Source organism: Rhamphochromis sp. 'chilingali' (genome assembly GCF_963969265.1).
Source record: "Rhamphochromis sp. 'chilingali' genome assembly, chromosome: 9".
Lineage (NCBI taxonomy): Eukaryota > Metazoa > Chordata > Actinopteri > Cichliformes > Cichlidae > Rhamphochromis > Rhamphochromis sp. 'chilingali'.
Genome location: NC_137936.1, coordinates 15,992,596 through 16,017,091, shown reverse-complemented (window position 1 = coordinate 16,017,091; position 24,496 = coordinate 15,992,596). Strand labels below are relative to the sequence as shown.

Here is a 24,496-nt window from a genome sequence, read left to right as displayed (position 1 = left end):
GTGGAAACAAGTATGACTTCCTGATGATAGCCACAGGTAATGTGGCTATCACAGTCTGTTCTCTGTGTGACTCTCTTCCGGTCTTTCTTATTTAGTCATTCTCACTGTGTCATTTTTTTCTTAAATTTGAACCTTCTTTTGGACACACAGAAAAAAACAGATATAAAACATGCACATTCAGCATATCACACATCAGTGTGGCGTAAACTTCGCTCAGCTCATTTGATAGGAGGTGTGTCAGCCACATGTCAGTATGGTGTGGACACAAAGTTAGGAAAGAAGACAAGACGATAGTGGATTCGGGAGAGGGGTAGTAGCAGGAAGTAGATAAATTCTACTCAAGTAGATAAATTCCGCAGTCGAGCGTGATCATTTCCAGGGATGCATGTGCTGGGGGATGCACTAACACACACTGTGTAAGGGCTGTGTTGTCCCATGGCTGTGTTGGCTGCTCATGGGCTTGTCTCCGTCTTTAAGAGCCAGACTGTTTGAGTGGATATCCTCCTTCACCAAGGCAGACAGCGGAGATGACCATATCCCTCTTTACTCCAAAGGCAGCCAACCCCCCAGCAGCCAGTGAGTAGCACATGCACGTACACACACAGTCACAAGTGGGCAAGTCTAAGACAAGAAGATACACTAGAGGTGGGTGGTTTGAAGTGTCCTTCAGCACTGATTTACTGCTTGTACCAGTGGCATTGTTGATCCTGACTCCTGACTTCATTTCAGAGGGGGGTAAGGGTGGCTGGTCAAGTGTTAATTAAGAGAGGTTCTATTAGTTAATCAAATATATCACACATGGTCATGCTGAAGCTACAGTGTGCTGGCAGTACTCCGACAGAGTTGGCTTAGAAGATCACAAAGGGGATAGCATTAGCCTGCTAAGCTAATGCATGGCTGATGTGGAGGAGAATGCGGTTGCCAGCAGTTTGTCATGTCTGCTGTCTGAGCTGCTTCTGAGTTGACTCAACCACAGCCAACACACATACACACAACATACACTCCAACCTCAGCCTCCACATATGATCAGGAAGAGGTGAAAAGCAAAGAGAGGGAGAGAGACATGTTTCCATCTGCAAGACAAATGGTTTTTGTTAGACAACCTTATGATGTTGATTTGGGAGAATCCCCATTCCAGTCCACGCACACACATATGTACACACTCGCACGCACGCGCACATGCACACGCACACACTCATACAAACACGCACATACACAGTCATGTAAATATATGTGGAGACAGCAGTCGCCGGCAGAGGTCCAAGTCTGAACCACATCTGCTACTGGACCTGCCACACACACATGCACGGATACAGTTATTTTACCCTGGGTCCAAACCAAACCTGGCCTAGTCTTTCATCATCAGACACACATATAAATACACACACTGTCATAAATATGAAGAGATACGCACTCAAAAAACACACACATAAGCTCACCACAAAAGAACAACCAGCACATGACGGCAACCGCCACCAATCAGTCATGGCTGGTTGGTCCCGTGCCGGCTCTGTGTCAGCTCCTGAAACATTAGAACATACACCAAAACCAACACACACATGCAAAGCACACGCCAGGAACAGAAACACAGGTCATGGACTCCAGAATGTGAGGTTGCTGGACCAATTCCCCTGTTTGCCTGGCTTCTGTGACTGACCCCACTCTGTTCTGTTCCTCCTGTCTCTGCACTTGGCTTCGTGAACTGTACTAATGACTGCTAACCAAACTCAGATGGCTGTATTGATGCTGCTGCTGCTATTGCTGCTACACGGTTTTTGTTTTCTTTGTTTTTGCATGTGTATGTATGTGAAAGTGTGACATGTTAATGCTTTTCTTCTTAATATTCTAAGCACTTACTTTGACTTTATCTACTGTTTCATGAGGATAACAAATATATAATGTCACTGTTGTCTCTGTTTGTGTGTGTCTTTCTCTCCACAGTCATGAGGAGCACACTGGCTCCCATCCCCTCTATGGCCATGGAGAGTGTAAGTGGCCTGGCTGTGAAGCACTGTGTGAGGACATAGGACAGTTCATCAAGTAAGTCACCAGCCACTGAAAAAATAAGCACTCAGAAAAATCAATAAAGATATTTGCACTGCACTGGGGGTTTCAAACAGAAGGCCTGGGGGCCAGAATTGGCTCAGCAAAGACTCAAATTGGGCTCAATGAATGACGTGAGTGAAGGAGGGCAGGAAATTTGGAATTTTAACTGTGTCTTCATAAGTTTTAAAGATTTTCTTACTTATTATGACCTCCCCCATGGCCAGTCAAACTACACCAAAGCAAATACGTGACTGACAAAAGATTAAATGACAGAAAACTACTAAAGAAATATATGGGGCGGGGGTGGGGGTTTTTCCACTAAGAGTACAATAGAAAAATATAAAATTTCTTTCCGAGACACACTTTTAAAAGTATTAATTTTTTATTAAGGTATCTCAGGGATTAAATGTTTACTTTAACTTCTTTAAACTGACAGAAAGTGGAGTCTGGCGAATTTAAGATCAAATTGTGGCCCACAGCGTAAAATCAGACAACCCTACACTACATTTGATTGACATATCTGTTAATCTGAGCTGTACTATGATTGCCACTTACATCACATGCCTAGTATATATTTAATAGTGCAAGTAGAAGAAAAGTCAAAGTGGAAAGGATTCTGTTTTGACCCCACTTCTGTTATTGTCCATTTTCCATTTCCATCCCCTTTACAGCTGTTATGTGTGAACTGTTTTATTTTTTATTGTTTTATGTAAAGCACTTTGGTATGCCCAAGGCTTTTAAATGTGCTCTATAAATAAAGATTGTTGTTGTTGTTGTTGTTAAAGAGTTTGTTATAGGGACATGCATATATTTCCCTTGGAGAGGTCATAATAGTAATATTTCTAGATGCGTTCAAATTCTCTGTTAAAAAGAAATCACACAGTTAAAGATAATCAAAGTCTGTTCAGTAATTAGTTGGCATTATTTACAGTTTCAAATGGCAATGAAACTGTAAAACTGTAAACGTTAAATATTTCTGCAATCCTCGACCAAAGTTCAGGTTTGAGTCAAACATTAAAAGTTCTTTCTTTTTTTTTTTTACCACCAGTACAAAACAACCATTTTTTAAAATTTAAGCCAATAAAACTCACAATGTCTGATTTAGATTACCTGTATGAACTAAAGGTGAGGCAAAACAAAGAAAAGCTAATAATGCTAATAATGTACATGTCAATCGTACACATCACTTCTGCGTTTCCTGGCTAATTCATTTGTTGCAATATGTTACATCACATTAGCTCCCAGGCACATGCATGCATACATGTACAAACACACGTTGGTACACAGATTCACTTCGTTTTTCTCTGAGTCTTTGTCTTCCTTGAAGAACAGAATCCTCCATCTCCATAATTCCATGTTTGCACGTGCATTTTTATACATCACATTGTTGCTTGAGTAGAGGCAGACAACTGGTCTAGCTATGTAGAATTATCACTGATGTGCTTTAAAAATATTGGTCTGTAAGCCATTCTTTAATTTGGTAGGCTTTTATGATTTTTGGTCTCTGTGAGAGCAAGAAACCCCTCTCTCACTTCTTTTCGCTCTGCGTCCTTCTACTTAACTTTCACTCCTCCCTCTGTTATTTACCAGTTTGGATACACTGTGCGATGCTGATGCAGTATTCGGCCTTGACATTCTCCTACCACCTCCTGTCACACGTAGCACTGTGGACTTCCCCATGGCACCGTGGCTGATAATGAAGGCTTCACAAGCCTCTAATGAAGCCTTAAACAAACTCACACTCATTATCTTTGTGAAACTCTTAGCTATTTGGACAGTGGAGATATTAATAAGCCTGGGTGATGAAATACGTATTCGTACACACACACACACGCACACACACCATCACAGAACTGTGAATAGTGATTGTGATGGCATCGGACAGTCAGATCAAAGCTAGCAGGCAGGCTGGGAAAGTTTGGAGAGGAAAGCTGTTGTTTGGTGTCTCATTTCATGTAGCCCCAGGGCAGATGGAAGGAGAGTGAAAGAGTGTGTTTGTGTGTGTATGTAAGAGAGAGAGCGAGAGAGGGAGGAAGATGAAAAAATAGAGGCAGCGACACACAGTGCCATCAGTCTAACCGTGCGCTCCCTTCCAGCGAGCCTTAGTCATCGCCCCAGGAGGGAAAAGGGTAGAGCAAAAGAACAGAGGAAGGAGACACTTCACTATTTCAAGTCTTTCTTCTCTCCTCTTGTCTCTGCCCACCTTCCCTCCCTCCCTCCTCCTCCCTGTCCTCTGGTATAATACTCTGGCTGTGGCTGGTGGAGCTGGGTGTAATGTGGGTTAAAGCCTTGTCTGCCTGCACTCAGAGGAGTAAACAGAGCCTCATTGTCGGGACACATCGAGAAAGAAAAAAAAACCCCGCTACTGTTTATGGCCCAGCTATAGAGAGAGGGGAGGGTTTGGGGGGCAGATTCAGTTGGAATGAGTGTGAATCATAGGCATTTGGGGAGTTGCGGGGGAAGAGGAGTGGGAAGGGGAGAGTCGACAAAAGTATAAGTGACGGACAGGGAGAGAGAGAGCGAGTGAGAGGGGTGAGATCATGTTTTTGTTATTATTATCGTGCACTTGTGTTGAGCCATCTATCTGCCTAGATTAGCCCCGCCATGACATCATTGTTTTTCTTTCATTTCTAGTCTTCGCCTGATGTTGCCCAACTTTCTACTTTCTGCTAGACGCGCAATGCCGTACGTGCCGTGCAAACGTGCATTTCCGCACTTTTCCGCACTTTCACAACAAGCAAGTGACTTTATGAACATTAAAAGTTAACACAGCAGGACATCTAATGAGTCAGCCTGGCTTAACTACCCTCACACAACGACATATATATGACCGCGCAATCTCATGCACAGACAGCAGCAACCTGGGAATAACCTTGGCGATGACAGTGCAGAGAGAGAGAGAGAGAGAGAGAGAAAGGGAAGGTGGAAGGGAGACAGGGAGGGGTGATCTGGGAAAGATCAGAAGGTCCCAGGTCCTCCCACATTTGAGGAAACAAATAGCGCCACCATTCCGATACACATACACACACACCACACAGATGCACACCAGCGTTAATATGTGGAGAGGAGTTTAACAGAAAGTCTTAAGATAAGGCTTTGTGCAATAACACATGAGCTCATATCCAGGTGGTTGTCTTGGATCATGGTTCACTAAGCACCAATGAAGTATACACGCACACACACACACACACAAAATACAGCTGCCGCGTCCTTCAGTAGACAAAATAAACTTCCAAGATTGTGATTTATTTTTCTAGCACTGAAGCAGCTTAGATCTCAGTTTAAATAAATGTAAAAGAGCCGAGTTTTGTTACTTCATCATCCAGGACCTGCAAGCTGATTCAACAATAATCCTATTGACTTAAAAATCTTAATTGAGTGGGGACTAGCGGCTCTTTGATCTTGACGCTTTAAAAAAAAATTTTAAATTTGCAAGCAGATATCAAATCACTTCCCAGAAAATGAGTAAATTACTGATACTCTCTCATCCCCTCTAGGCACTTGAACAACGAGCATGCCCTAGATGACCGCAGCACTGCTCAGTGCCGAGTCCAGATGCAGGTGGTTCAGCAGCTGGAGATACAGGTGAGCAAGAACACCTCATTTTCGTTTGCTCACAAACAAAGTCATGAAGACTGTTTCAGCCTGTCAATGGCCGCAACTCGTCTGAGGCAGGGCAGAGTTTATGGAGAGCAGTGGAGCTTGTAATTTAAAAGGAGCAGTCAGCAGGGAAGCTGCCATTGCTGCTCCAATTATAAAGCTTCTCTGGTCACCAGCAAGAGAGAGTGAGGCTGAGAGGAGGGGAGGAGGGAGGGAAGAGAAAAGAAAAAGGAAAAGAAAAGAGAGAGTGAGACAGAAGCTAGAGAGTGGAGGGCCAGGCTGCAAGGAGTCTCTTGTTCTCAGAGTGGTTCATGCACGCAAACCCTCTTGAAACATCTGAATGGTCCCGCAGAAGCAAAATAACGAGAAGTGAAATGCTGTTCTTAAACGGCGCCGAATGTGAGAAAGTTCCAAACAAAGTTCAAATACAAAGACGAGTCTTTTTTTTTTTTTTTTTTTTTTTTTTTTTTTTTGGAAGTGACATCAGAAACAGCAGCATGTGACATCACGTGATGGCGGAGCTTCAGTTCATCCTTTGTCACGAGTCTTTTGGCGCGCATTGGGACATTCGGTTTACTGAACACAGCGGCCACGTCCCTGTGTGTGTTTGTGTGTGTCTGGTGGGGGGGTGGGGGGTCCAGAATTAGGGTTAGCTTTTGTGTTTGGCAGTAGTGGTAAACAGCGTTTAGCTCAGCCCCTGAAGCCACCACCAGGGAACACAAAGTGACAGAGAGGCAGCTGGTGTCACATCACATCAGGACAGCCGTCTCTCTCTCCTTCGACATGTCACTTCATCGGCATCCCACCGCTCTGCCCCTCGCGTGCACGAACACGCACACGGCGCACACACACATGCGTGAAGCGTGTTTTAAATTTCTCATATTTGCACTCGGACACACATCGCCGCGTTCGCCTTGGCGTGGATCCGTTTTTTTGTTTTTCTAGAGGCGACACTTGTGTACGCTGCTACTCCAGCACAAACACACACACACGGGATTCAGCTCAGACTGTAACATCACCCTTTAAACAGCGGTTATCAAAGTCAAATGAGGACAGTTGTGTCTGCAGACTCGTGTGAGCGTCCGAGAGGGTGCCTGGTGCTGAGGTGGCTCACGCTCATGTTCTTCGTGGTGCTTGACCGGTTTTGGAATTGTAGGATGTGCCAATACCACACTATAAATGAAAGGGTTGTGAAATTAAATGTATATCAAAGTAATCCTGTCCACGCTCGTGTCTTTCAGCTGGCGAAAGAGAGCGAGCGACTCCAGGCCATGATGACCCACCTGCATATGCGCCCCTCAGAGCCAAAGCCTTTTAACCAACCTGTGAGTACACACCCAAAGTCCAGTCACATGACATGTGACCCCAAACCTAACGCTCTTCCTTCTTATTCACCCACAATCTTCTTTTAATAGCTCACTTTCTTTATTTCTACCCTTCTGGGTACAGTAACCTTCCTCTGTTACTGTTCAGTTTGGTATCGACGCCCCCTATTGACCAATGAGAGTTAATGTGTTTTTCATGAATCATAAAGGCCTACTTTTTAATTTTCCTTATACTTTGCTACACATTTCCACACTTTTTTCATCTCTTTCCTCACTCTCCTTTTCTCTGTCTTTAACTTGCAATGATACAGTGCATCGAATTTCCCAGAAGAGTAGGCTTTCACAATGTTTTAATTCCACATGCAAAGTTAGAGATTGCAACAAATCCCCACATTCAAACTGTGTCAGAGTTTCCTTTCATTTTTCTAAACAAATCCTGCATTTGAGAATTAAGATTTCCCAGCCTGTCTATGAGAGAGAGCAGTTAAAACAGCCTCTCACAATATTGTCAGTGTGTGCCAACAACATAGGATAGAAATTTGACATGGCGCGTGCGTCTGTGTGTGTCCACACTGGTTGGCGAGGTTGTTATTAGGTATCTAATGAATATTTCATTATTCAGATTGACGAGGAGTCTTATTAAAATATGAAGATGTTGAAATTAATTGTCAATTAGAGGTAGAGTGTCTTAATTTGAGGATATAAATGGGTGCAGCCGAGTGGCAATGTGTGTGCGCGTGTGCTCGCGCGTACTTGTGCGCCTGCCTGGATGATGTGTTGATCGCAGGGGGATCAGCTGCCATTTTCATCTAATGGGAAATCAGGAAGAGGCGTGTTCTGTCACCACTGGAGAAGAGCCTCAGGGTCAGGGATTGGAGAAGGAGGGGCAGAGGAGGAGCATCAGGAATGGAAACAAAGCTTGGCCTCAATTAACAGTGTTCGACTGTTGCCGTGGTGATGGGGCAGGGTTGCAGCTTTAATGAAGTACCTGTTAAACAGCCCCGCCCTCTCCAGTCAGCTTAAATGGTACAGAGAGGGGGCAGAGTAAAGAGGAGGCGATTCAACACATTTTGCATACATCTAGACAACACACACGTGCACACACACTTAGTGGTTTTAATTAGTCCTAAACTAGCAGCCTTACAACAGCTCTCCCAGAGAGACTGGATGTAGTGGTTCTGTGTGTGTGTGTGTGTGTGTGTGTGTGTGTGTGTGTGTGTGTGTGTGTGTGTGTGTGTGTGTGTGTGTGTGCGCGTGTGCGTTCAAGTGTGTATCTGTGCAAGGCTCTGCCTAATTGGGCCGAATTGGTCCGTGAAGACTTCGCCACCGCAAAGCGCATGTGTGTGTTCCCTTCTTGAAAACATGCTGTCGTGTGGTTTTGTTTTTGTAAGCTCAGGGTTAATTGCAGCCAGTGCAGTGTGTGTATAAGTATACATGTGTGTTCAAGCGCTCAAGTGTGTATGAGTGTGTGCGGTTCTGCACAAATGATAGGACCACATTTTCACAGGGAGTGTTGAAGGCCTTTCTTTTCTTATGAGTTAACATTAGTAGTGGCCCCTGAATAAAGCAGCCTATTATGATAGGTTAAATAATGTCAAATTAATGGTTGGTATAATTTTCAGTCATCAGGAAGGAAGTGGGCCTGCCGGTGTGTGTGTTTGCATTTCTGTCCTCTATGTACAGCATAGCAGGGGAACTTAATAATAGTATTCCGCTTCTGAGCTGAAACATTATGAATTTTCTGGGTGAAATGCCTGAGGTGAGGTGTCTTTTCACCTCCTCCTTGCCATGATTTTAAAGCAAGAAAGATAATCTTTCTTTGTAACCAGCTCCAGACCTTGACAGATGACAAAGGGTTAAGGTAAACATAAGGTCCGCCTTAATTAAATAGAAAACCTATTTGACGTTCCAGAACTAAAAAGTTCAACACACTAAGTACATAAACAATAAAGTTAGACAATGAAGTTTTATAAGCCCAACCTAAATAACAGTCTTCATGGAAAGGACCATGAAAAGGATCTTTTTCTCTTTTTTTGTGCTTTGAAACAATTTGCCCGTTCTGTGTGTATCGTTTTCTAGCTGAACCTGGCTTCCAGCGGCTCTCTCTTAAAGCGGGATAGCGAGGCCTACCCAGAGGGTCTTCCCCACCCCCCCACCTCGGCTGCCACCCCCATCACCCCACTGCGCCAGGGGCCTTCAGTCATCAGCTCCTCCAGCCTGCACACACACTCCCACTCACACACGCACGCTGTTGGGCCCATACGCAGGCGCAACTCCGACAAGTACTGCACCCCGATCGCCTCAGGTAGACTGAAATATCCATCTTCACCATCGCCTGATGCTCACAGTACTTTACTGAGAATACCATTACTTGTTAGTGATGCAACATAGTCTTTCTGGAGTCCAGAAAGACCTGAGGTGTTGACTGCTGCTTTACATTTATATATTTTTGCATTTTATTTTGCCAAAGCCAAAAAAGAGGGCATTTCCTCGCATCTCAGTGATTTCATGTACCTGAAAAATATTATAGTGTTAGTTTTATTAGTTCAGAAACTCTGCATAAGCTCACATGAGCTCATTTGAAATGTCTTCTGTCTTTCAGAGCTCGCCCAGAACTGTGAGTTCTACAAGAATGCTGATGTCAGGCCTCCCTTTACCTACGCCTCTCTTATACGTCATGTGAGTCTCTCTAATGATTCTTATCAGCATCTCTCCGTCTGTGTCCTCCTCTAACCTTTTTGTTCCATTTCTCCTTTCTTTTAGGCCATTTTGGAGTCCCCAGACAGACAGTTGACTCTCAACGAGATTTACAATTGGTTTACACGGAAGTTTGCCTATTTCAGGAGAAACACAGCCACGTGGAAGGTAAAGGCACACCGCATGCGCCTTTGCACTTTCCCATTTGTATGGCTTTTGAATCCCCTCCGTATTGCAGTTATACTAATCTCTGGTTTTGGTACAACACAGTATTCAGTGAATCTAAAATAAAGGAGAGCAGAAGTAAAACGAGCCAATTAACAAACTAGTTTAGAGCTGTTTAGATGATAGAGCAAAACAAGCTGGGCCATATCTAGTAAATGAAAGTCTGGAATTCAGCATAATATTTTGGCTAAAACAACAACTGGGCTGGGTTTAAAGCTGATTATTGCACATGTAAATTTCGTCTGTGCTCTCTGCTGAAGCCCCTAACCCAAGAAGATGCAAACTTATTAGATGTATTTGAAACACTGAAAAAAATGACTGTACTTTGCAGTCAACTGTGTCAGTTTAAAGGCCTAACCTGAACACTTACGTAGTGATACGAGTACAATAACAGTCACAGTCTGAACACCCCTGCATACGCAGATTCTTAGGCTGACTTTGCTCAGCACCCACCAATATGACTGATTTGACAGTTATTGGCTGTTTCTGTCCTTTATGAGACAGTTTTCCTCTGCTCTCTTTCTTTCACGCTTTCCATTCCTCTTTCTTTATCGCTCCCTCTCTCTCCTTCTTAGGACTAAACAATTTTCTCACCTGCAACGCGGCACATGGATTGTCGACCCCACTTAGTCAAGCAAAGACACTTCTAGCTGTTATGCAGCCTCATTACAGAGAAGCACATACAGAGCTAACACACACTGCTCATGATCGCACACTATATTGCCCATTTCTCCCTCTTCATCCTTCTCTCTAATACACACACACAGACACACACCTGGCCTGATCTCACCATTGTAGGTGACCCATTTTTACTGAAACCTCACACTAATTTGGGTGTCAGAAAGAGGGAATGTGAGGAAAGGAGCGAAGGAGTGAGAAGGGGACGACCACGGGCTTCTTCTAATAGCCCAAACCAAGGAGGGAAGAATGAGATGAAGACAGAGGGAGAGTTGTGCAAATGGTTAACACAGGCTAGCCAGGAATATCTTTACCTCCTCATCTGACTTTTATGAATTTTAACTATTAATGTCTGGCGTCTGCTTCCTGTGCCGCTGGCCTAGAAGACCTTTAAATATAGCTCTGCATGGCCTTATGTATTTATATAGCAGCCCAGTGAGTCAAATGGGGCCGTAGAGATATATGTCCTTTAATAAGCCGTTATATTTCATGAGCAGAGCAGCGGTGTCAGGGAGTGGAAGTCATTGATCAGAGAAAGAGAGGGGCAGAAAATGAAGAAGAGATGGGAGAGAGAAAGAAAAAGATGATTGAGAGAAGAGAGGAAATGAGTGCTAAGTGTTTTTTCAAGGTGCTGCACAATGGGCTGGGGTCTGTTATTTTTTAATGTAGATTCTCATAGTAATAATCTTTTTTTTGTAGGTGTTTTTCTTTTATTATTAAATTTAAAAAATGAAATTTATGTTGAAGAAATGCAATCAGGGCCAAATTAGAGGCTGTACTGGCACTTGCTTGTTTGTTCACTACATCTACTTTATGTAGCATCACATGCAGGTAGCCTGGCCCTGAATGCATCAAGTCAGAAACATCAACGTGTTCAAATATTAGCAATATAATAGCAATAGGACTCGGATTAACATCTGTGAACCTTCAATGCTTATTTTCTCTCATTTGTGAGGTACACAATTGGATCTTTCTTCCAAAATTTCAACACCCCCCCCCCCCCCCCCCCCCCCACACACACACACACACACACACACGCGCACACACACACACGCACACACTGTGGGGGCACATGTGCTGTGACCCACTGTAAATGACTGCTAATGTTTTAACTGGGAGAATTAGGCTTTCATCACGGAGACGAATGCAAATCGCACTGCAATAGCACTGGCGTCTGGAGTGTATCTGTGTGCTTGTGTGTGTGTTTGCGCTGTCAGGGTGGCGGGCAGAGATTGGGGTCAGACTCATTTACAAAACTTAGCATCACGGCTCGGGGGTTGAGGGGATGCGGGGGAGAGAAAGGGTTCCTCCACTGATTATGGCTTGTGTAATTACGTGTCTGTGTGTTTGTATGTGTGTGAGTGTGCGCGCGCATGTGTGTATCTGCGTGTGTAATTACGGCAAGGAGTGATGCATGCCTGGCCTGTCCCTCCCTCTCGGCTTAGAACAGCGTGTCAGAGAGAATATGCAGGATTTAATTATAGACGAATTAAAATTGGTAATGAAATTGGGCATGAACAAACTACAAATAGCAGATGAAAAGGGAGGCCTGTCCCTGGGGGGTTGAGACGAAGATAGCGGTGTGCCCGCCTGCTTGGCTGTCTGAGAGCTTGTGGATGTGTGTGTTTCTGTGAAAGTGTGTGTGCTGATGATGACTGATTAGAAGCATTCTGTGATAAAATAACAGTACTAGAGAACCGCTGCCTTGTGTTAGCGCTGCACAGGGAGCTACATTGAGGTGCAAAGCGATGGCTGAAGAAGTTGCGGCTCCTATCCTTAAAGTCGCATTACTTATTAACTTTTGATGGAAAGCTCGTATTCTTGCCTCCAACTGGGTGACAGACTTAGTGCAAGGGTAGAAAAGTGTGGTTACGCTTTTCACTTCCTGTTACAACTTTTGCATTACACTTTAGGTAAAACCGAAGACCATGGATGAAATCTTATGAAATTAACAGCAGTCATCAGGAAACATTAGTACTACTAAACCAGTAGTAGTACTTATTAAATTCATCACTTTGCGGGATAAGTTGAGAAAGTGTTTTACAGTTATTTCAATAAGCCTGTGCATTAATGCAAAATGAGGTTCTTCATCCCTTTTGGAACATTTATGAGGCAAGAAAGGAGGCCGACTAATTTTAATGCTAAATTTAAAAAAAAATGAATAATCGTTTCTGCAAAGAGAGTCCAAGGAAAGTTAAAGCAAAATAAAACCTGAAATCTCAGCGTCAAGTTAAATATTAAACAATGAAAATGCAATAGTAGCTGATTGATCCTCGGTGACTCTTTTTGCCTCTTTTCACTCTTCGTCTCCTCAGAATGCCGTGCGCCACAACCTGAGTCTGCACAAGTGTTTTGTTCGTGTTGAGAATGTGAAGGGGGCCGTGTGGACTGTGGATGAAGTTGAATACCAAAAGAGGAGACCACCAAAGATGACCGGGTAAGCACCACACACATACACAGAGTCAAGTGAACACGCTGTCACATGCGCACGCACGTTTGCTTTCTTGATGCACGGTTGAGGCTGATGTGAGTGTGAGCTTATCGGTGCTGGCACTATGATTGCTTAAATGGACCCACTATTATTACCGAGAGGCCAACTCGGGAATCAAATAAAAACAAAGTAGGGGCTGCTGGCCATTAATGTACATACTGTGTGTGTGTGTGCGTTTTTCCCTGTTTGTCGACTCCATTAGTAAGCAGCTGTGTGAGATGCAAGACAGGAAAAAACCTTGTTAGCGCGTGTAAACAGATGTTCTTTCCAACCACCAGAGAATCCAGGGATAATTATGCACACACACCTGCACACCAGATATCAGAGACTTTCATGTGCATGTTTTTAGCGTCTGTTTACAGTCTGTGGATATTTCAGTAACAAACATATTTGTGGAATTTGTTGCAACGCTTTTGGTGATGTGACATCTTTCTCACATGTGTATGCAATCTGTGATCCTCAACCTCCTTTTTCTCCTTGTTTGTGCTTGTGTGTGTGTGTGTGTGTGTGTGTGTGTGTGTGTGTGTGTGTGTGTGTGTGTGTGTGTGTGTGTGTGTGTGCGCGCGCTTTATTTGTAGAAGTCCCACTCTGGTGAAAAACATGATTTCAGGACTCGGCTTTGGATCCCTAAATGCCAGCTACCAGGTAAGGCTCCTTCCCCCTACCACCCCACTTCTCTCAATCTCTTTTTCTGTCTCCACCTTTCACTCTCTCTTTCACACACACTCACACACACACACACACACCTAGTAGCCAGTCATAATCAAGGACACTAATATCAATTCCCTCTTATAATTAGCCAATTCCCTAACGACGTTCACACCACCTCCCCTCTTCTTCCTCCCACATTAACACACAGTCTCACCTCCCACCTCGCTTTTTCACACACGCGCCACCTTCATCACCGCGTGCGCGCCACAAGTATGCAAACACACACCGGACCCACCTCTTCTCCTTGTTTTAGTGCAGATGTACAAATCAAAAATGCACACACACACAGACACACACACATATGCGCATGTGCAGTTTTGGAGACCGAGATGATTTATAGCAGCAAGTAGTTGTCAATTAAGGTTACTGCATAAAATTATCGCCTGCCCTAGAAAACTCACCTCTGAGCCACTGAGAATTCCTTTTGTCTTTTTTCCCCCCTTCTTCTGGTGAGAGGGGAAGGTGGGGTAAGTATACCAAGCAGGGCCCCAACCTGTGTCTTCAAACATCTGGATTTAGAATAGCGGCCGAGGCAGCTCTCTTTAGTTCTATTCTCTCTCCTGCAGATGCGGAAGCTGCGCGGTGTGTGTTTAGATTGAGGTTGTAGCTCAGTCTCTCTTAACAACACTGCTGAGACTTTTGTGTCAACACACACACGCACTTATGACAGGGACTTAAATGTAAAAGCACAGACCTTGATATGGAAAGCACTGTATGTAAGTGCCCCCTAGTGGTTTGTCGTGCTCACTGGCACTCTGTATAGAAGAGCTTTAAGAGGTACAGAAAGGAAAATCTTCCTTATCATCCAATTACATATTTTAGGCAGACCTCCATGTCAGCTTGGTTTATAAAAACACTCTAATATCATTAAAGATTAAATATATCAGTAGAGATGTTTCTATTTGTCACATTTCTTTTATAACTCCACATATTTTTTCTCCAAACATGATAACTTGTATATTTAAAGTGACCACACGGCTCGCTTGTTTCCAGGCGGCTCTGGCAGAAAGCAGTCTGTCCCTGCTGAACAGCCCACCCCTGGTGACCCCTCAGTCTGCGCACAGCCTCAACATGCTGCATGTGGGCCACGATGATGTCAGCTCCACTGTGGAGCAGGTCAACAGCAATGGCAGTTGCAGCCCCACGCTCAGCCCTCAACAGTACAGGTATGTGGTACATAAAGGCGCACGTGTAAACTCCCACATGCAGAACATACAGGTGCTGCCAGGAAAAACAGGATGCCCATAATATTATGTCCATATGCTAAGCGTATCGACACAGATATATTTTTGGTTTAGTGTGGGAGAGCTTTATGTAGATGCCTAAATTTTAAAATTATAAAAAAAAAATTTTTTAAAGTGGCAATATTAAAGAGAACCTTGTCCCCTGGGTTTAAGTAAAAAGTAGACTTTAAGTAAATGAACAGGTGTCACTGAAGAGTTTAAGTTCTATTATAACCTAAGCAAATTTCCCGAGACCTCAATCACAGAAGTAACTAATCTACTGGTTACATTTTACAGGATACATCAGCCAGCAGCAACAAAATATCCCATTTCCCAGTGCTAATGTGTGCAAGTTGTTGTATCAGGAATATTGCAGCTCATTAAATAAAATTGTATAAATGCAACCAGAAGCTATCGTAAACCATGGCAAGACTTCTGGAAACAGGAAATCCTTGTGGCATATTTAAAGATTATTTTTTCTTCTTTTCAGCATTTCAAAAACTTAAAAAGTCTGAAAGACAGCATCTGATGATTTGTTCTTCCGCTCTCTCTTCCAGCCACCCAGTGCATGTGAAGGAAGAGCCCACTGAAGTGGTGGAGGAGGACAGCCGGTCAGTATCGCTCCTGGCTGGTGTCACACACAGCCTGCCATTGCCAAGCGATGAGCGTGACCTGGAGGAGGATCTTCCCACAGAGGAGCTGGAGTAGGACAGATCTCAGACAAGCCGGAGGGACGGGACTTTTTGAGACCAATCCCCGAGCCCTTCTCGCCCGTGTGAAGAGGAAAAAAATTACCAACAGTACACTTATGAGAAAACAGATAAGAGAGAAAAATAAGAGAATGTTCTTTTGTTTTTAAGAAAATTCAAGCAACTAAGGATGACATTGAGTAACTTCAAAAAAACAACAAAAAAAAACAACAGGGTTAGATGACCTTCGTTACTTTCAGACACAAAAATAAGACTGTGGAGCACTGCTTTACCTCCATGTGTTGCTTTCTCAACACTTGGCTCAAAGGTATGACACCACTTAATGCATACACACTCACACAAACACGCACACACACTCATTCACTTGTCACACCATGTCTTGTCATTCTCCCTGGAAAAATTGCCCTCTATGTAGAGAACCTCTAGAGGAGTGGACATAGACACAAACACGCGCGCGCACACACTCTCTCCTCCTCGGCCTACCACCCTGCATACACACTCCTCTCTGTTGTCTCGGGCTGCCTGGCTAGCCATTTTATCTCTACGTCAGTTGAGAGGACACCTAGATGTGTGTGTTAGAAAGAACACACACGTACACACACACACACACGCAGAGGATCATGTGTATATAGATGGGAGCGGTCATCAGGGGCTGTGCAGTATACCTCTCCTTCTTCGCCCTAGTCCAGTCACTTGCTTTTTCCATTTCCTTTGATCCGATTAGACTAAAACTGTTGGGCTTCTCGATGAGGAGGAAGGAAGAATACTTACAAAGATTACCTCCAACAGTACTTTAACACTTCTGCAGAGCAGGCACCCACATCCACATCTGCGTGTGACCGGCCCTGGTCCCTGCCCAAACTTCTGCCAGCAGCAAGACACTTAGTGAGGGACTTCTTTAAAACTCTTTGATTCTATGTGGGGAAAAAAAGAACACACATCCCTGCCCCTCCTGCATCCTCTCCCATTCCACATCCCCACCCCCAGAAGACTGCAGGAATAGGACCGTTTGGTGCTGTTCTTCTTCTCTCGTCCATCTGCAGATGGAGTGATGAGCACGGAACACGTTTGAGAAAGAGAAGAAAAAAGAGGGGAATCTGTAAGAAACGATGGAGAAAGTGTCTACCAGAATATTGTGACTAAAAAAAAATGAAACTGTTCATGATTATGGAATATAACAAGAAAAAAAAATGTGTGGTAGCTTTTTGTCATTTCCTTTTTTTTTTAATTTGTTGTTGTTATCATTGTTTATTTTTGAGGATCAATATTTCCAAGGTGGCGTTTTGACGTACCTTTTCTATGGATGCTGTTTATGTTTTTTGTATTGTAAGTTGTTTAGTTTACTCTGGTTGTTCACACCATTCCAAATGAGTATTGGCAAAAAACAAAAAACACAAAAAAAAGCTCAGTATTGTCCCAATTTACCTGATCCTTTAATCCCGCCCCTTTCCCTTTCTGTCCCCAGCGTAGCAGGCAAGAAATTGGGAGATAGCACTTAAAGTTGCCGTTGTCCAGACAGATTATTTAACAGCTGAATCTTTTTTTTTCTTCTTCTAATTATCTCTCACTCACTTGTTTTTGGTTGTGTATTTAGTTGGGAAATATCCATGATGCTTTAAAACTATATATAGATATATTATTATTGCAGTCAGAGAATACCTCATCCCACAGAGGTTCTGCCTGGAACTGTGTCCAAATCGTTAAAGAAATAAGGGGGGATTCTTTCTGTGGGACACCAAATGTGGCAACTCTGCTCAGCTTCGATTCAAAGCTCTGTGGTTGTAATAGTTACTGTGTAGAAGCTAGCTGCAATTCACTGTGTGAGTTTACGTTAAAGGAATAGCACGTGAGATTTCTTTGTTTCCATTAGCAGAAAAGCATTACTGTTCTCTACAGTGCCATACCAAATTTAACATTTATTTTGAATCTATTATCTGCCTATTCCCGTTTTTATTTTTGTTACAGGTAACCAAAGAAATATGTAGAAAACCAAAAACCCTGTAGTTCATTTTTCCCTTTGTTTTTTTTTTAAATTCTTTTATTTAATTTTTTTAAGAACTGTCCAAAAGTCAACAAACCAGGAGTTTGAATTCTTATTGTTGTATTCATATAACTATTGTGTTGAAAAATTATACCTGACTTACAGTGCTGACCATTCCAAAAACCAAAGTGTGTAAAGCAAACTACAATTTGGAGACAGTTAGGAATGACCCACATTACTTATGAGGCCAAAAACTAGTATTAACAAACCTCGCACAGTTCCTCAGAAACACAGAAGAAAGAGAAAAGCACTTAGAGATGAAGCCCCGTCTCTCTCTCTCTCTCTCATACTCAGGCTCAGCTGTGTTCCAAACACAATCCTGGGAGTGGCCCGACTACAGTGTGAGCAGGCCTAAAAATAAAAAATAATATAAACACTCACAAGGCATTTGAACACAACAATTACCTTTCTGTCTGAGATTTAAAACAAAAGGTGAAATGGAAAAAAAATCTTTGAAACAGCTGCTGTTATATAGGTACTTTATATTGATACTGTTGAAGTTTTAAATCCATAAGAGAAAGCTCTTTACACATAAATGTTCAGCATTCACAGGAAGAAGTTGTGTACTGTAATCTGCTTTAAAAAAAAGTGATATCTTTGGGCAGGGAGGAGTTATTCCAAATATCTATTGATTATACAATAAAGAGGGAACAATGGAAAACAGCAAAAATATACCAATGTAAGAGGAAAACAACCAAGGGACGTTAAGTAATTTTAAAGATTGGTTCCTATTTTAATGTTTTGTTTTTATTATTATTATTATTATGTCAAACTATCTCTTGCACTTCAGATGGGTTTTGTTATTTAACGAAAAAAAAAAAATCACATTTCCGACGAGTTTGCGTTCACACAGGACTGTTTCCTGTCACATTAGAGACTGATTTATTACAAAGTACAAAGTGGCAGACAGAAATCTTGAAGTGAGATTAAAAACCAAAAATAACACTACCTCCTTTTCAAAACAGTTCAACACATAGCCAACGGGAGACTGAAATCTCTTAAACATTGTTTTCTCCATTCATCCTCAATGATGATTTAAAAAAAAAGCCAAAATTGTTTTAACGCTTACTTTAAAAGTGGCAACAAAAAAAGTATTTGGTGATCTGGACTCCCTAATACATCTGCTTGAGCCCAAAAAAACAAAATAAAACATAGAGGCGTTTCACTTTCCATAGATTTAAAAATGACTACCTCTCCTTAAACCACATCTGAAGCACTCTCTACGTCTCCAAATGTGCTGTAAAGTGCTCATTATCTATGAACAGTTTTCTATCAGCTGTTTCAAACTGACCATACTCCTGTACCCGATTAGCATCGAGCTATGTGAACAGCCTCTCAACTGTGTGCTTTGACTGTACGTGTGCATATTCATCATCAGGAGCAGCTCTCGGCCAATGAGAAGCTGGTCATTAATGGCTGCGTGTTGTTGCAGGGAGCTGGCTGTCAGATGTAGTGATGGGCTGAATATATTAGTGCCACACACACAAATAGACACACACATGCACACACAGAGGGGTATAATAGAAGTGTAGAAACAGGGCTAGGGGTTAGTGCAAACGGAGGCTCTGACCATCCAGATATCCAAAGACCCACAACACTGCAGCACCCCCTTTCACCAAAACACTCACAGAGACACTGAGAGGACTAACACATCACTACTAGTAATATCCAAACTAAGAGGAACTGCTGCATACAGTACATAGATGATCTCTGACTTGTGCTTTAAGGTACACCTGTAAACAAAGCTGTTTTATAAAGATGTAGATTGTTCACAGGTCACCATGTAACACTTCTGTTCTTTCTCCACCTTGGCATAACATGATGTATTCTTGTATATTGATGCTTGGCTTATCTCTCCAGGGCATTCTTTCCCATTTTGTCCTTTGATTTTTCTCTGTTGGGATTTCTTTCTCTTTTCTTTTTCTTTTCCTGAACCTGTTTAGCTATTGTAAAGCTTTCAGCTCTGATTCCTATACTGTACTGCTAATGCAGAAGTATATGTATTTATCATATTAAGTGCTGCAGGTATCTTGGTTTAATAGTTTGGGGTTTTTTCCAATGTTTTTTAGGTTTGTTTGTTTTCGGTTCTTCATAAAACGTCTGGGACGCTGATTTTTTTTTAAAAATGTATTATCTCTTTAAAAAAAAGAAAAAAATGAAAAGAACTAAAGTTAGATCAGTGGTTTAGGTAACACCTGTTTGTATATTTATCTTAGCTAGGTCTATTTTGATACTTTTTTGTCTCTGTACTGCATTTATGCATTTTTAAGGAAAGAAAAAAAAAACAACATATGGAAAACAAACTAAAAAGTTTCTTCATTATGTATTGATACCTCAGAAGGACTTTTTTTCCGCAAAGACAGGACCAAAACCTCTGAAAAGAAAAAGAGAAAGAGGAAAAAAAATTTACGAATATGTAGCCCCTCTCTTGCTTTAAAAACTGCGGAGCTCTAGAAAGGTATTGCTGTTGGTCCTTTCAGGTGCCAATATGTGTCCCTACTCCCCTTGACCCCCTCCCTCTGACCCCTGACCCCTGTCATTCCTGTGTTGAACTCCGACCCGCAGAGCTGTCAATCATCTGCAGGTGCCGTGGGGGTGTCACTGAGTCAAACACCTGGCAGGTGGTGACCAGCCAGAAACCTCATCTCCCAGTCCCACAAAGGCAGATCAAAGACTGACACTGTTGCATTTTTGATACTCGTCCTCTTGCGCAGTCTCAATACCAAAATGTGGAATGACTCTCAGAGATGCAGCTCATCCTCTGACTACCAAAGGCATTGCAAGCAAAACATTGCTTAGTCCAAACTCTTGAACTCTAACCAAACTGTAACCAAACCAATGCCACAACTTTAACCAAACAAAGACCAAGCTACTTCCAAAACTCTCCATCGACTTCACTGATCACCTTTACTGATAGCTGTTATCTCGCATACATCCACGTAATGGTGTTGTAGGAGCAGCCCACATCCGGTTGACTGGTGACTAGCTCAAAGGACATGGGGAGATCAAATCGTAATGTGTGATTGGACAGTTCTGAGGTGTCATACGAAGGGGAAGGGACTTTCAAAGTGGAGCATTTGCCTGACGGTATTATCAAGTAGACAGCCAGAATCTGATGGAACTACCACTTCAGCTCTCCTCTGGTTAAACCTTAGGAATGTGTGTACATTTTCAGCAGTGACTCTTTGTATTGTTTCTTAGTTCAGTTTACCTGTTTACCTCTCTTTATCCTTTGTTTTTGTTTTATTTGTTTTATTTGTTTTAATGTTTCTTGTTATTTGAAAGTGTGACCCGAGGAAGAGGTGGGAACAGGGACTGGATGGTGGCTTTAGACAGACAGTGGAGCCCAGACCTCTGACCCTCCACCCCGGGTAGCCATGTAATGCCAGTCACTGCCCTTTCCTTCATGCTGTATAAAACACACACATATATCTGTGTATTTGTAACCTGAATCTTCTTGTGTCTGTCCATGCAGACAATAAAAAACTGTACAGTAGGTCTAGTTGCATGTAATCTGTACTAATTATTGACAATGGCATTATAAAATGCAATAAAATACTTATTACAATGTCCTATTCTGCATCCTTGTTTCTTCTCTAGTGCTGTTGAGTTATCTTAAAATATCGATGGGCTGGACAGTATGGATGATGCATAAGAGTTAGATCGGAAATGTTATGGGTTAGTTGGGCACCTCTTCGGTCTCTCAGGGTTTAACTGAACCAAATCATCACTGCTGAAAGGCTGATAACAGATGTTTTATTTAAAAAAAACATCCAACTATTTAAACAAGCTAAATCTAACTGATAGATTTATACATAAAAAGATAAGTCTACAGATTTGATCAGAAACTGGCCAAACTTTTTTACTAATATTGAACTATGTAATGGAGTTTCTTCTACTGTTTACCCTGCACACGCAAACACACACATGAAAGCTCTTATACTGTATATTTGCATGGAAAACATTTTTTCAAAACTGATCTTATCCGTCTGAAATACAATCAAGATCCTCTCAATTGAAATGAGCGCCGTGTTGCCACTTCCATATTAATCCTTTGCGATTGGCAGGTTTTATTTTAGTGTCTTTATGAAGAAAATTAATGTCTTTGTGTAGCAAAAATGCAACCCTAGACTAATGTCACATAATCGTTAAACAATCTTAATCCTGTCCCGAGTTGGAAGCTGAACCATATGGAAGGCCTTTAGACAGTTCAAAATGTGATACAGAGAGTGGCCACCAGGAGGAGTAAACAAACCAGACAACACAAGCTGCAACTCATAAACACAAACCCAGCAACAAACATTACTGGGGTCCATTAACACGTTCTGACCAACAGAGTGGGCCAGAGAGTGTGGAACAAACACTGAGTGAACGATCTGCACTGTGTGTGGCAGTGGGAACGTCATGAATACAGGTGACTGAAGTCTCATTAGGGTTTATAGCATTGATGATGTATAAAAAATGCTTCTTCTTTTTTTAACCTTTCTGTACTTTTAGCTTGCCCACCTTCTCAGTTTTTACTTCCCGCTCTTTACCCGTGTCTGTCTCCCTCACAGGTTTGCAGCATGCCCTACAGCTTCTCTTTAAACCTCAGCTCTGCATCATGGATATGTTGCCACAGGGAGAAAAAATGGAAACTGGATGGATGTTTTTTTGGAAAGTTGAAACTTTGTTTAATCTTGTGCTTTTATTGAACTTCTGTGTTAGTCAGCTGGGAGAAAACTCACTCTTGACGCTTAAATCCCTGTGACATTTGGTTTTGGTAGAGACCCTATTCTAAGCCTATTATAGGCTGAAGGCACACATGCACAGGCATAAAAACACACTCACTGGCATGCACACATTATGAATACTAAACAGAAACTTAGTACCATATACTTGTACAAGGTGAGCCAGGGTGCAGAGCAACACAAAGGGGTTATTCTTGGTGTGGGATGGTAGTATTTGGCACACACCTGAATCTGAACCTTGGCACATGTTTCTTAATGCTCATCTGGACAGAGTAAGCATTAGGAGGCCTGAATGTGAGCGTGCTTCATACATTTGTTCGACAGTCCGGAGGTGGATTGTACTCTCATGCATCTGCCTATCTGTCCATGTGCATGAGCTTGCGATGCTAAATCAATATGCATGTTTGTGTGACTGGGTGCACGGGTGGGTGTGAAAGGACATTAGTCCCAACAGCATGGAGAGCACTGAGGTCCAGGCAGACCCTGTGAGTCACAAAATACATTTACCCAGAGCAATGCTGACATCTCTGTCTCTCCCCTGTTCACTCACTCTGTCTGTCCCTCTCCCTTCTTCCCCTCAATGTCTGTGGCTGAAGCTGTGGGCTAGGCTCCAAACAGTGCACTGACTCACTGCAAACAACACATCAGTGTATATCTGCTGCTGCATGCATCCACATGGATCTGTTTATTCAAGGCTAATGAGCTTAGACTCTTTCTCCTCTCTGTGTCTACCATAAAAGACAACCCAAGAGGTTTTTTTCTTCGCTAAAGCCAAAAGAAAAAAGCACTGTAATATACTTTTCCTTACTGGTGGGCCACTGTGCATTTGCCCCTATTATATTTAAAACAATGTAACAAAGAAAAGCATAGAATTAGCACCTATTATTGTATGCAGTGTGACTCAGTTAATTAATCAAAATTTGTTTTGTCGGATTTTGCTTGTAATTCCACTTCAGCCGACCCTGCAGCAGCACGTTTAAGTGAATATGACATTTTTAAAAACTGGTTTGGCTTTTTGTATGATCCTGTTAATAATAAACATGTGGAAATACACTGAAATAGCGTTGCTTCTCTTTGTGAAAGCCTGTTGACCCAGAGGCATGAGCTCTGGTTTACGTGTGGATTGTGCAAGTTCTCCATATGCCTGAGCTGTTTGCTCCCATGGTCCAGCCAAATAGATGTTAGGTTAATAAGCTATTCTAAATTGGTTGTAGGTGTGGATGTTGGAGTGAATGGTAGTCTGTCTTGCTGTGTTTTCCTTGTGTATGACAGGCAATCTGCATGATGTCAGCAGGGATAGGTGGGATCAGAAATGTTATGGGTCAGTTAGGCACCTCTTCAGGCTCTCACTGATCCAAATGGCATGTTACATGGCAGGAAATGATGGGCGCCGGAAAAATGCAAACAAGATGAGGACATAACGACAGATGTATTTTACAAAACAAGCAATACAGGATAAGAGAGCAAGAAGACTTTGGTATATAATGAATCATTAAGTAAATGGTGCATAGCATATAAATTTAGTATGCAAGCAGCTCAAAATTGCACTCCTAGGACACGCTGGAGTGTTATCCTGCTTTTTAAATAACTATCCTTGAGTTGTTAGTGTCTCGCAAGTTGTTTTTTCTTTAAATCACCACAGGAACCCTCCCCTGAGAACCCATAAGTCAGATGAGAAAATGGATGAAGCTCCATCACTACATGTGTGGCAGTGTGTGTGTGTGAGAGAGAGAGAGGGCTCCGGCCACAGAACAAAAGCATCTTTGTGAGTGATTGGAACCACATTTTTCACCCTCCCGTCTCTCTCTCTCTCTCTCATATTCACTCTCTCTTCCAATCACCATATCATTCAGAGACACTGAAACTGTTAAGAAAAATACTCAGATATGGACACTCATACTCCGAGTGTGCCCAGTTCCAGTTTCGCTTCTCTTTGAGCACCCCCTCCGTGTACACACACACACACACACCTCACTTTCTATGTCTCCGTCTGGGCTAACTTCCTCTCTCAATCTCGAC

At 42.5% G+C, this 24,496-nt stretch overlaps 1 protein-coding gene across 3 annotated transcripts in view; it reads left to right on the top strand.

Annotated features, from left to right (window-relative positions):
- foxp4 (forkhead box P4) overlaps nt 1–21,319 on the top strand; it is a 92,491-nt gene extending 71,172 nt beyond the window's left edge. For 2 of the 3 annotated variants that reach the window (XM_080892234.1, XM_080892233.1), the window contains exons 8-18: nt 478–576; nt 1,942–2,040; nt 5,544–5,631; nt 6,888–6,971; nt 9,051–9,276; nt 9,574–9,650; nt 9,735–9,836; nt 12,887–13,008; nt 13,641–13,707; nt 14,767–14,939; nt 15,554–21,319. In XM_080892234.1, coding sequence (XP_080748360.1) covers nt 478–576; nt 1,942–2,040; nt 5,544–5,631; nt 6,888–6,971; nt 9,051–9,276; nt 9,574–9,650; nt 9,735–9,836; nt 12,887–13,008; nt 13,641–13,707; nt 14,767–14,939; nt 15,554–15,704 — 1,288 coding nt within the window. In that variant the 3' untranslated portion in view covers nt 15,705–21,319. The remainder of the gene's footprint in view (nt 1–477; nt 577–1,941; nt 2,041–5,543; nt 5,632–6,887; nt 6,972–9,050; nt 9,277–9,573; nt 9,651–9,734; nt 9,837–12,886; nt 13,009–13,640; nt 13,708–14,766; nt 14,940–15,553) is intronic. The other variant, XM_080892235.1, reaches the window with a different exon arrangement.
- Nucleotides 21,320–24,496: the final 3,177 nt, after the last annotated feature.